General features: G+C 37.7%; 1 protein-coding gene and 1 non-coding gene across 2 annotated transcripts in view; both read right to left on the bottom strand.

The window, feature by feature from the left end:
* Positions 1-577: 577 nt before the first annotated feature.
* LOC122073068 (ER lumen protein-retaining receptor erd-2.2-like) overlaps positions 578-11546 on the bottom strand; it is a 33342-nt gene continuing 22373 nt past the window's right edge. The window contains exons 2-6 of the mRNA XM_042637575.1: positions 5774-5973; positions 1702-1842; positions 1509-1589; positions 937-1061; positions 578-834 (exon numbers count right to left, since the gene is read on the bottom strand). Coding sequence (XP_042493509.1) covers positions 786-834; positions 937-1061; positions 1509-1589; positions 1702-1842; positions 5774-5973 — 596 coding nt within the window. The 3' untranslated portion in view covers positions 578-785. The remainder of the gene's footprint in view (positions 835-936; positions 1062-1508; positions 1590-1701; positions 1843-5773; positions 5974-11546) is intronic.
* On the bottom strand, positions 9298-9404 carry LOC122075028. The gene has a single exon (XR_006139165.1). It is a non-coding gene; the product is annotated as a small nucleolar RNA R71 (small nucleolar RNA).

Raw genomic sequence — 11546 nt, 5'->3', positions numbered from 1 at the left:
GTTATTAAGGGACATCTGACCTTCAAGGTAAGATCCCTCATGGTCGAAGAGGAATGCCAATAGCTTAAAAGATATTTTTATTTTTTAATTCATATAGCTAAACAAATTTGTCATCAGAAAATAACTCTTAAAGACTGTTTTGACAAGAAAAGAAAATAAATAAATAAAGAATTGTCTTTTGTTTTCATCAGGCAAGAGCGAAGAAAATTCCTCTTCAACTCTTATTTCCATGCCAAACAATTGAAGTTGGTATTTGTTTTCTCCAATTTGGTAGTCTAGTTATGGAAAAATGTCCCTATATCCCACTGAATTCAATGGAAATTGGGCAGGAGAATCTCATGTTGCCAGACCCATACCTCTACTGTAAGTCTACGCACCCACTGTAGTCCCCCTTGGTAGTAATTGATTTTCTTAATACCTTGTTTTGCCAACTGGCAAAGTTGGTTGGACTGAAAGTTAACCAGTGAACAGAGAACCTTAGAATCAACCTAAACACAGGATTTCAGTTCCATCTGAACTGCCACATTACAGTTCTTGGAATGTTTGCTATATTCCATGCCAAACACCACATGACAGCTCCCTTAAATTATATATATATTTTGTTAAACCTCTTGCATCCCCAACTTTACAACCACCGCAACCCATGTTCCACTAATGGCTGCAAGAAAGATGGAAAAGAGAGTACATGAACCACATTGGGTGCAAAGGGGAACTAAAGAACAAATACCCACATTTCCTAATTTGGCAGCAAAAATACTCAAAATCTACTACACAGAGGTTCTCATTTACACCACTCCCGATGGAAGACGCAACACAAGCTGCCCACCAAGAAGACTGCAATGAGAAGAAAAAGCAAACGTGTGAGTCCAAAATACTCGATTTCCGGGGAAATAACATGTGGGTAGACGTATTTTATGGCAAAAGCTCATAACCCACCTTTTGACATAGTAGTAACAGAAATCTGCAAGGATGAACGTTTGGACAATTTCAGATAAGAGAACCATGGAGGGCCACAATCCGTATCCCAAAGCTGTCAGTAAGCGCCCCCTAGTATCCAAGACCTGGAACGGCAGAGCCAAGTGATATTAGACTGTAAATACAATCAGCTGTAGCGGTTGAGCATAATTCTCAAGGTGCACGGACATGTCCAATCCAAGGCAACCATAATATGCCCCACCCGTCCAGGCAACCAGACATTTTCTACTCCAAAAAAGGGAAATACGGGAGAAAGTGGGATGGGAAAAAAAAAGGAAGAAAATAATAAGAAAACATATATTGGAACAAGAATTAAACAGGCATAGTGAGGCACATTTTCCCGAAATATAAGGTGCTCGCCTTGGGCGCCTTGCATAGGTGCCTGGCAGCCGCCTTTGGCACCATGGCAACTATGCTGTAGATATTTGTAAGAGAACAACCAAGGAGCACTACGATGAACAACCATAATTCATTCATTAAGAAATAAGTAAAATCAAAAGAAAAAAAGGGTAGAGATTTTAGGACGATCAAACCTGAAGGACCCAATGAGCACAGCTCAAGAACCTTGCAACTCCCAGTGCAAATACGTAATGAGCTGTAAATGGTTCAACAATCTGGGGGAAAAAATAACAAACATTAGTGGGGAAAAAATTATTTAAAGAAAGTACAAGGCCAACAAATTTGAGAAGGAAAAAGAAACATTGCATGCTCTATCCCAAAGCATACCTTTGTGTTCTGCATGACACGCAACTGTGGAAGCACTGAAACAGCTTCCAAATATACACAGAAAGCCCAGCAGATTCTATTCAATATATTGTGTGACGTTGAGGGATGAACAACCAGAGCTAATAAAGCACATGGCACCACCTACATGCAAATTCAAATATGATGTGAATTAAAGAGAACATCAACGACACCAACAATGTTCTAGTCTAATATAACAGACTCCCATTTTCTATTTAAATCCAGACAACTTGACAATCCATTCATGATATATCAGCTACTTTCTACTGTTGTCCATTACATATTTTAAAATCCGTCAACTTCCGCATACATTTCTTTTGAACTCGCATACTCACAAGAGCATAATTATACAATCATATACCTATAATATGACAAACTGTAAATAAGAGTTTCAGATTGTAAAGGTCTTAACATGACCATGTACAAATTATATAGATTAGTAACTTGTAATTTATCAATTCTTAAGAGATTCCAACGAACGTAAGGTCATTGTGCCCTCGGATTCACAAGCCCAAAATTAGCAACACATTCTCAAGGCATCGGTAGGCCTTTGGATTCAGGCAATTATGCCTTGGAGGGATGCCTAAAAGTAGAGGCACAAAAAATATTTGCAGGGCATCAACACTTCAGCAGACCCCAGCCAACAAATATAACTTCGAAACCTTCAGTGCAAAGATGTAAGGTAATCTTTTTTAACACATTACCATTTATTAAATCAGATACTCAACTGTGTAGGAGCACTCAGCACTAAAATAACAGATATTATTTTCTTTGCCAACCATAAACCACAAAAGTACATGAAAAACATACAGAAAAACATGACCCGAGCACTGTATTGTAGAAGAGAAAACTGTTCAAATGGTCCCTCAGTGAGTCTCGCGTAAAATAACATAGTCTAGTATGTAACAGCACCAAAAACCTCAAGACAAAAAAAAAATTCCCTTCTTTGTCACTGATCATTCATAAGAAATAGCACACTGAAATACACAAGCCCATCAGCAGTGTTTGTGATAGATCTGGCCCACCATTCAACATCCCAAAATTCAAAAATACAGTTCAGAATGTTTCAGGATGTCGAGCTTTCTTGCAATATTGGAGAATGAAAAACTAGTTAGAGAAAATGAGGAGAGCAAGGAATGTGATGCAGCGCAACCAGAATGTGGTCTGAGGAATTGATCAACCAACCCACCTACTCCCCAGACACAATTTGGATGAAAAGAAAGACCCAAAAGACCACACAGTTCTGCCTAACAAATGTTCTTTATCAAGACCCACTCCATTAATTTCCCAGATCATTCAGGTCTAACATACAACTACTCAAACAATTAATACAGCGTTCCAGACACACTGCCAACGATTGAAATGCTGCCCATAAGCATGCTCACACGTGGAGACACCAACAGAGAGCTGGAATACAGAAAAATACCTCAATGCATGTCAATATATCAGATTTTTCTAGTTAGCACTTAGCAGATGCTGTACTGTGAGCCTCTAGCAGAAGATCTAGACTATCTAGTATACAACAAAAAGTTTACAGCGAGCCTCTGGACAAAGTCATAAATCTCCATCATGAAAACAATAAGTAGCAACAGACGATCCAAACTCCCTCTTACAAGAAATCCCCATTTTACCTATAACAGAAAGTTCATAACCTGAACGAAATGAATACAACTCAACTCAGCCTTATCTTATCCCAACCCCACCCCCCCACCCACCCCCAAACAAAAAAAAAAGCTCAGCCTTATCCCAGTTAAATGGGGTCAGCTACTTCTCCAATCAGCTTATTCAAAGCTATGTTAGTTACAAGTCCTGAGCCATGCATGTCTTTGCTCACCATTTCTCCTTGAGTCAGTTTAAAGAAGAAAACACAAGTTTATTTCTTTATGTTAATTGTTCTTACATGTTTTAGTTAGGCTGGATTAGGATTCTATAAGTCCAGACCTGTTTTAAGTTAGTTTGCTTATTAGTTTAGTTTCCTAGTCAAATTAGGTTACCTTATTAGTTAAGAATTGGGTTAGGCCTTCCTTTTTAGTGTTCGAGTCTGTTTTTGAGTCTTCTATAAGTTTGTATGGGGTCCAGCATTGCACACAAAATATGCTTAATGAGAATCTGACTTTGCTGCCTATCGTGGTATGCTCTTCCCTTGTGCTTGATCAGGGTCTTGGTTGATGTTTGATTCACCAAACACCTTGCGGTGGAAAACCCGGGTGCATTGCTCTCTCTCTCTAGTTTTCTCTAAGGTACTGTTGATACTGATATTTCTGCGAACTGTGCATCTCTGATCTCTGAAACTCTTCAATCGAATCACCATGAGACTTGCAGGTTTAAAGGTGAGATCCATACTTGATCTAAGTTCTGATTTCAGTAGTCACCAATGGATTCTGTAGAGCAGTCCTACTCATACTAAGATTGTCAGTTCAAAGGTGAAGGCCATACCTGAGTTTTAATCTGATCACATGATTACTTCATCGGTTCTGTCAGAATCATTATTCTGTTTTCAGACCGCAGATCAACTGATTATTAATGGAATCCTACTTCGATTGGTATTGCTTATCCTTTCATGCTGAAATCAATTCACTGATTCTGCTGGTTTGATCGACCAGAAATTAACACTGCTTATTGACATTCTGCTTGGTTAATCAAGTCTGCAACCTGTTCTTTTATCAGACTTCTAATTTGACAGATTTTCCCCTTTCTTAGTGTCCACTAGGATGACCCCATGATTCCAGATCGGCTGCCCCTTGGATTAATATGGAATTTTCAGCAAAGGTTCCTTACTATATTAGGACAATTCGATCTGAATTTTATGCCCATCCATTGGTCTGATTCTCCTACACGAATTTTCTCCAAAAACTACTTGCTTGTCTCTCGGTGAAAAGATTCTGTTTTGGTACTGTTTGACTCTTTAAATTCAGCATTACATCAAACAGTGTCTTCCTGTTTCCCCCAAGTCCTTTACCCAAGTAAGTCATGCACTCCGAACTCTCACATTGTTTTAACAGAATACAACAGTTAGTAATCCCTCCTCTGCCCTCCCCCCCACCCCCCCCCCAAAAAAAAAAAACTATGAGTCCTGCTACACCAAAGATTTTGCAATTGACATATAAGTTGCAAGAGATAAGATCAGGCTCATTTAGTTTCTGTTGTAGGAGCAGGACCCAAGATTTTGCAATGGACATGTAAGTCTGCAAGAGATAAGATCAGGCTCATTTATTTCTGTTGTAGGAGAGCCAAAAGTTAAATTAACAGTTAAAAGGATACACATAAAAAACAATGGAAATTCTATTCGGAATTTTTTAAGTTCTGTTATTGCATTGGGAAATTTTTCACCTCCAACCCCACACCCTGTGAGAACTGCATGACGTTGAATTGTTGATAACTAGTTCATTGATCCTAATATAGGGGTGTCTACATTGATTGGTGGAAAATGGCAATAACTTTGTGAACTGTTGTTGCTCAACTGTGGAATTAATCATGGTTATTCATACATTAGTTTTCTAAGGGGGCCATTGCTTGGAGCAATTATAAAAGGTTTGAGCTGGCAAGGCAAATGCCCAGGTTCGAGGCTTCAGACAGGACCACCTCGCACAAAAAAAGCCAAAGGTTAGGACCATCTCCAAACTCATCCCTCCCAAGACCCTGCATAGGTCAGACCAGCACTGGGTAATGGCCCTTATATATTAGTTTTATAGTTCCACTGCATAAAATACCCACATGCGGCAAAATTTATCAAGGGATTTATGAGCAAAACTTTAGGATCACGAGAATTCTTGACTTTTGAGCAGTTGATGCCAATAATACACAAGGAAAGTAAAAAATGAACAAGAATAACAGAAAACAAATTACACTCCGTATTGAAAATGTCAACTTCATTAACACAACTGTAAGTTATCCTAATCAGTTGTAGGTTGAAAGGAAGACACTTTATGCCTGAAATAGCATATTTATTAGCCAGGCACTTACTCTGATAAATAAATGAACATTATTGACAACCTAAAGCATACAATTTAATAAGAAATACCACAAAATGGAGAGGAGGTGAAAGAAAACTTACCACATAGTATATTGCAAAGTTGTCCTTATCTTCCATGTAACTAGACTTCAGTTTAAAACGAATCATATAAATAACCCACAGGGTTGCTACTAATGTAGCTGTATCTAGTAGCGTGTGTATATCATATTCCATAACAAAACTGCAGTACAGTCTAACAGCTAAAAATATAGCAGTTAGTTCCTGGGATTTGAGTGAAAGTCCTGCAAATAGTTTGGAGAAAGATATTTAAAAAAAAATAATAATGCAACGGTCAAGTAGGACATATAAAAGAGAGCAATAATAGCATGTGTGTGTAGTAGGGGAACAATTGGGAGTTACGCTCATTTAAGTCCTTACCAGGTTACGGGTGACACTTAAAGCCCAAGAGAGTTACTTGTTATCAATCATCTATTAAGCATCTTCATTACCAGAAATAAAACTAGAATATTCGTGTGAACATACTAGGAACAGTGGCTGGAAATTTAGTCCAATTTATTCAAAAGGTTATAGTACTTGTTAGAGTGTACGAGTGAGTGTGTCGGTAGGAGGGCAATAGGTGACCATAGACCTCCATACTGTGGGATTCTATTTGATACAAGCAATTAGTTTCCTATTGGGTTTAAGGTAGTTGTAAGCTAAGGCTCTCATTGGCATAGTTTATGTTTATGTTTATTACCTGTTTATCAATAATCAATTAAAATAACAGATTATGGACTATAAACAATAATCGTTTGGTTACTACTAGATATAATTGATTATATAATAAAAAAATAGGTCGGTTTGCTGATGAGCACATTTATGTGTGAAATCTAAGGTAGTAAAACATACATTTTACATATTTAGAATGGAGCTACCTTGGGTTTTACTCTCTTTTTGCAAGTTTTATATTTTTAAGGCTTTAAGGACTATCGGGCGCTATATCTCCAATTTTAGACGTAAAGAGGTCTTATTTCTTTTCATGGTTGCGAAGAGGACGAAATTCTAAACAAAATGGACGTGTTCAATTGCAAGTACATATTCGTTTGGTCAACCGTACAAGTGATTATTCTTTTCGGGTCAGAAAAAGAATAATGGATCGGAACTGAACCGAGATGCAGAACCAGCCCATCTGCAGTTGTTCCAAGGGTATAAGGAATATTCTAAATGCCAACAAGGATCGATGGACCAAATCCTTAAGTGATTGAAGATTCGTTTTTGGTAACAACAACTACCTAGCGTAGTTAATGAGTTGTGGTGTGCAAAATCCATTGCTTATTAAGAGGTCTCAAGTTCAAACCTCTTAACTGCCATTTTGTTGAGGTTTTTATTTTAGAAGATTTTCTCTTTCCTACTCATCACTTAAAGGAGGTCGGCCAAATGGTTTCTTACGCAAGAGGAGAGAGAAATAAGGAAATAAAGAGAAAAATAGAAAAAAGGGAAAAAAATAGGAAAGGGAAAAAAATAGAAAAAAAAATAATTAAAAAAATCATCCAAGATGCTACCCACGTTTGAAGAGAGAAAAAAATAAAAAAATAAAAAGGAAAAAGGAAGCAAAATCGTTGGAGATTCCCTACTTCCTACAATTCTTTATCTTCTCTCTCCTCCACCTCATCAACAAGATAAAAAAAAATCTTTTTTTTTTAGAAGCTAAAATCTTTAGCTTCCCTCCCCCATTCTCTATATAATAGAATTAACACAAGGAGAGGAGGCACTTCATTCTTCTTCTAGGGTTTTTTCTTAGTTGCTCTATCGCTTTCTCTAGTTTTAGTTCTAGGTTTATACTTTAAACACTTTTGTAAGTTCCTTTTATTCAATTAATGCAAGCACTTTTGTTTTTGATTCAGTCTTTTATTTTATTGTTTAAGCAATTCAAGTTGTAATTTTCAAGTTTTAGTTCTAGGCTTAGTTCTAGGTGACAAGAACAAGCTATGAAGCATGTCTTTCAAGTTCAATTTATTTTTTCTTCAGATTTGTTTTCTCTAGTACTAGAAATTTCAGATTTGGTTTATTCCAGATCTGGTTTTTAGTACTGGTAGTATCTCAAATCGATTAAATTTTCAGTTCAAGTAAGTAGGCTCCTTCAGTAGTCTTCTCTCCCCCCTCTCATTCCCTCTTCTGACTACCCTTTCTTTCTTAATTTAGGATTTTAATTCCAGTCGTTACATTATTGCTATCCCTTTCCCCCAAGGTTCATGGCTAGTGTATGTGTTGGCTTTACCCCTCCTAGCCATAGAACCATCAATTTATTGTTTTTATTTTAATTGTCTCCCTTTCCCTAAAGCCAAGTAGAGTAACCCTTGTAAGAGTGACTCTCTGGTCAAGTAGGGAAGCTCATATTATGATGCATCCCTCGGGCTAAGTAGAGAAACCTACTTGTGAGTCTCTCTAGCCTTATCCCCTTTCTTTTACTTTATTTTTATTTCAGCATTTTTTTTCCTTTATTGTTTTTTTTAATTGCGTGGGTTGTTTATTTTCAGTTATTTATTTATTTAATTTTAATTGCGTGGCTTGCGTCTTTAAATTCTTAGATGACGAATGGTTAGGATGTTATTTTAGATACATATGTTTAGGACGGTAATTAGAATTAGATCACAACCGTTAATCAATTCACTTTTGCATTATTAAAAGAAAAAAAAAATAAAGTGGTTGATCTCCCTGTGTTCGACCCGTAGCTACACTGATCCATACGCTTGCAGTTACATTTTAAAATCTCAAACAAGTATTTAGCGCCGTTGCCGGGGAGATAGTTCCATGTTATTTTTCGCTTTCTTTTGGTAAATCGGAGTGCTTTCTTTGCTTTGTTTTGTTTTTTCCTTTTCTTTTATTGAATTCCTGAGAAGAACAACTTGCAATAATAGTTGTATCAGTGGAGGTCGCCATGCCTCACAGTATGATAACGACAGGTTTCGCCCTGTAGCAGTACCTCAGGAATTGACCTGAGCAACCCCGAATCCCTGCCGGTAAGCTCCCAAAAAACCAAAAAAAAAAATAAAAAAATCATAAAAAATCATTAAAAAAAAAGTTTTGCTATCTATTCTTTTGTGCTTATCTTACTCTAGTTGTGGGTAGTTTTCTGTTGCATGAGCATTAGGTGAGTACGTAATACTAAGAATCGGTTAGAAAGAAGAGATCCAACAAGTAGTGACCCTATACATTTGTTCTCTTTAAAACACTTCAATATGGGAGACCACCAGCAAAACCCTCCACTTAAATCTCTGAAAGATAGGTTCTACCCCGCTAGAGCAACCCAACCTTCCTACATAGTTCTACCATAAGCCCAGGGTAATAATTTTGAACTCAAATCTCAATACATCACTATGTTGCCCCACTTCCATGGGTTGACCTCTGAGGATGCATACCTATTTCTAAGGGAATTTGAAGAGGTATGTGTTCTAATTAAGATCCAACAGCTTTCTGATGATGCTGTTAAGCTTAAGTTTATCACTTTTGCATTTAAAGACCAAGCTAAGAAGTGGTTGTATGGGTTACCCACAAATTCCATAACCTCATGGGAACAGTTCACATTTGTCTTCCTTAAGAACTTTTTCCCAACTCATAAGACCAATAAGCTTAGAAGTGATATCTTTCAACTTAGACAAAAGCCTAGTGAGTCCTTTTCCAAACTTATGAAGAGATTCAAGGATCTACTCTAAGAATGCCCTCACCATGGCCTAGACTTATGGCATTTATGTCAAATAATTTATGAGGGTATTGATTACCCAACTAAACAAATGATAGAGTCTATGTGCCTTGAGGGATTCCCATCCTTTACAGATAAAGGAAAGGCTTGGGAATTCTTACTTGACTTAGCTGACAAAACCCGTGAGTAGGAATCAACTCAAGAGAGTGAAAGAACCATAGGAGGGAAAGAATATTTTGTGGATGGGATAGTAGCCAAGGAAGCCCATTTGGATAGCCTAATCAAAAGGATTGAGGCTATTGTTCATAGAGAGTCATCATCAGTCAATTTGGTTAAGATTTGTGCTTGGTGCCAGTCCCATGGACATGTCATAGAAGAATGCCCCAACACCTTTGGGGGCACTTCTAATGATAGTGTTAATGCTTTATACTAGAATAATCCATATAGTAACACCTATAATCCAAGATGGAGAAATCACCCAAATTTCTCTTGTAATCAGGGCAACCAAGCAGGGCCTTCCAATTTCCATAATCAAGGTCAACCTGGACTCCAAAGGCCTCCCTTTGCACAACATTCTTTTTCCCAAAATACTTTTCCTAGGTCAAATGTAGGACCTCAGGCTAGTTTTCCTAGGCCCCTCTCCTATCATCTTATTAGCAACCCCTGGGTTTACCAACACTGGAGAGGCAAGTAGAATAAGTGACTTGGAAAAAAATATGGCCCTCCTCATGACAAGCCATCAAAATCTTACGAGATAACTCACCCAAGTTGTCTCAATTATGCATGAGAGGGAGAAAGGAATTTTACCCAGTCAACCAGAGCCTAACCCTAGGCATCATCAACCTGTTAGTTCACAAACACCAACTAATGCACCACTGAATATAATACAAGGTCAGACCCAACAAGGGCCCTCTAACCAATGTAATGTTGTTTATACCCTTAGGAGTGGTAGAGAGTACCAACAGAGCGTTCCTAAATCTTTCCCATCTATTACTCCTGTTAATTCTCCTTCAGTTGAGGACACAAGTGTGCCTCTTGTTCCAGGTTCGTCTGATGAACCTAAAGATTCCTTTGAAACTAAAGATGATTTGGTTAACGAAACCAAAAATGATTCTTTTAAAAAAGGGCAAATCCCTAATAGTCCTTATGTTCATCCTATCCCACCTCCTAATCGCTTGGTACACAAAACGAAGACTGCTTCCATGGATAAAATTTTAGAAGTCTTCAAAAAGGTAGAAATGAACATCCCTCTTTTGGATGCCATATCCCAGATCCCCGCCTATGCAAAAGTACTGAAAGATTTGTGTACTCACAAACATATCACTAGTATGCCCAAAAAGGCGTTCTTGGCAGGTAACATTAGTTCCATAATTACTCAGCCTATAGCAGCCAAGTATAAGGATCCAAGGACCATATCTTGTGTCATAGGCAACACCTACATTGAGCATGCCTTACTTGACCTTGGCGCAAGTGTGAATCTTTTACCTTACCATGTGAACAAGCAACTTAGATTGGGAGAATTGAAAGCCACTGAAACTACTCTTCAGTTGGCAGATAGGTATGTTAAGATTCCTAAAGGAATGGTTGAGGATGTCTTACTAAAGGTAAGCGAATTTATTTTCCCTGTTGATTTTATTGTGTTAGATACCAAGCCCTTCTCAACCAAGGATGAGATTCCAATAATTCTAGGAATACCATTCTTGGCTACCAGTAATGCATTAATCAACTGCCGGAATGGTTTCCTAAGATTATCTTTTGGTAACCAAACTGTTAAGTTTATTATGTTTAGGATAGGCAAGCAACCACATATGGAAGAAGAGATCAATATGCTTGAGGATTTTCTGGATTTTTCTGATGATTTAGTTATCAACTTTGATATTGATTTTGATTCAGAATTCCAAGAGTGTATGGATGAGTTGGATGATAGCGAAAATTTCTTTTCTGAAGTTTTGAGTCTTCACACACCTGTGGAGCCCTTAGGACTCCTTTCCAATTCCATTCCCAAACCTTCCATAGTTGAGCCCCTTAAGCTAGATCTTAAGGAGTTGCCATCTAATTTGAGGTATACTTTCCTAGGGCCTGACCAGACTCTTCCTGTAATAATTTCTTCAAATTTGACTTCTAGCCAGGAAGATGAGTTACTTAAAGTGTTAAAAGATAATAATGAAGCCCTAG

The sequence above is a fragment of the Macadamia integrifolia genome, chromosome 3 (assembly GCF_013358625.1).
Source record: "Macadamia integrifolia cultivar HAES 741 chromosome 3, SCU_Mint_v3, whole genome shotgun sequence".
Lineage (NCBI taxonomy): Eukaryota > Viridiplantae > Streptophyta > Magnoliopsida > Proteales > Proteaceae > Macadamia > Macadamia integrifolia.
Note: the sequence above shows the minus strand (reverse complement) of the source record. Positions and strands in the feature narration are given on the sequence as shown.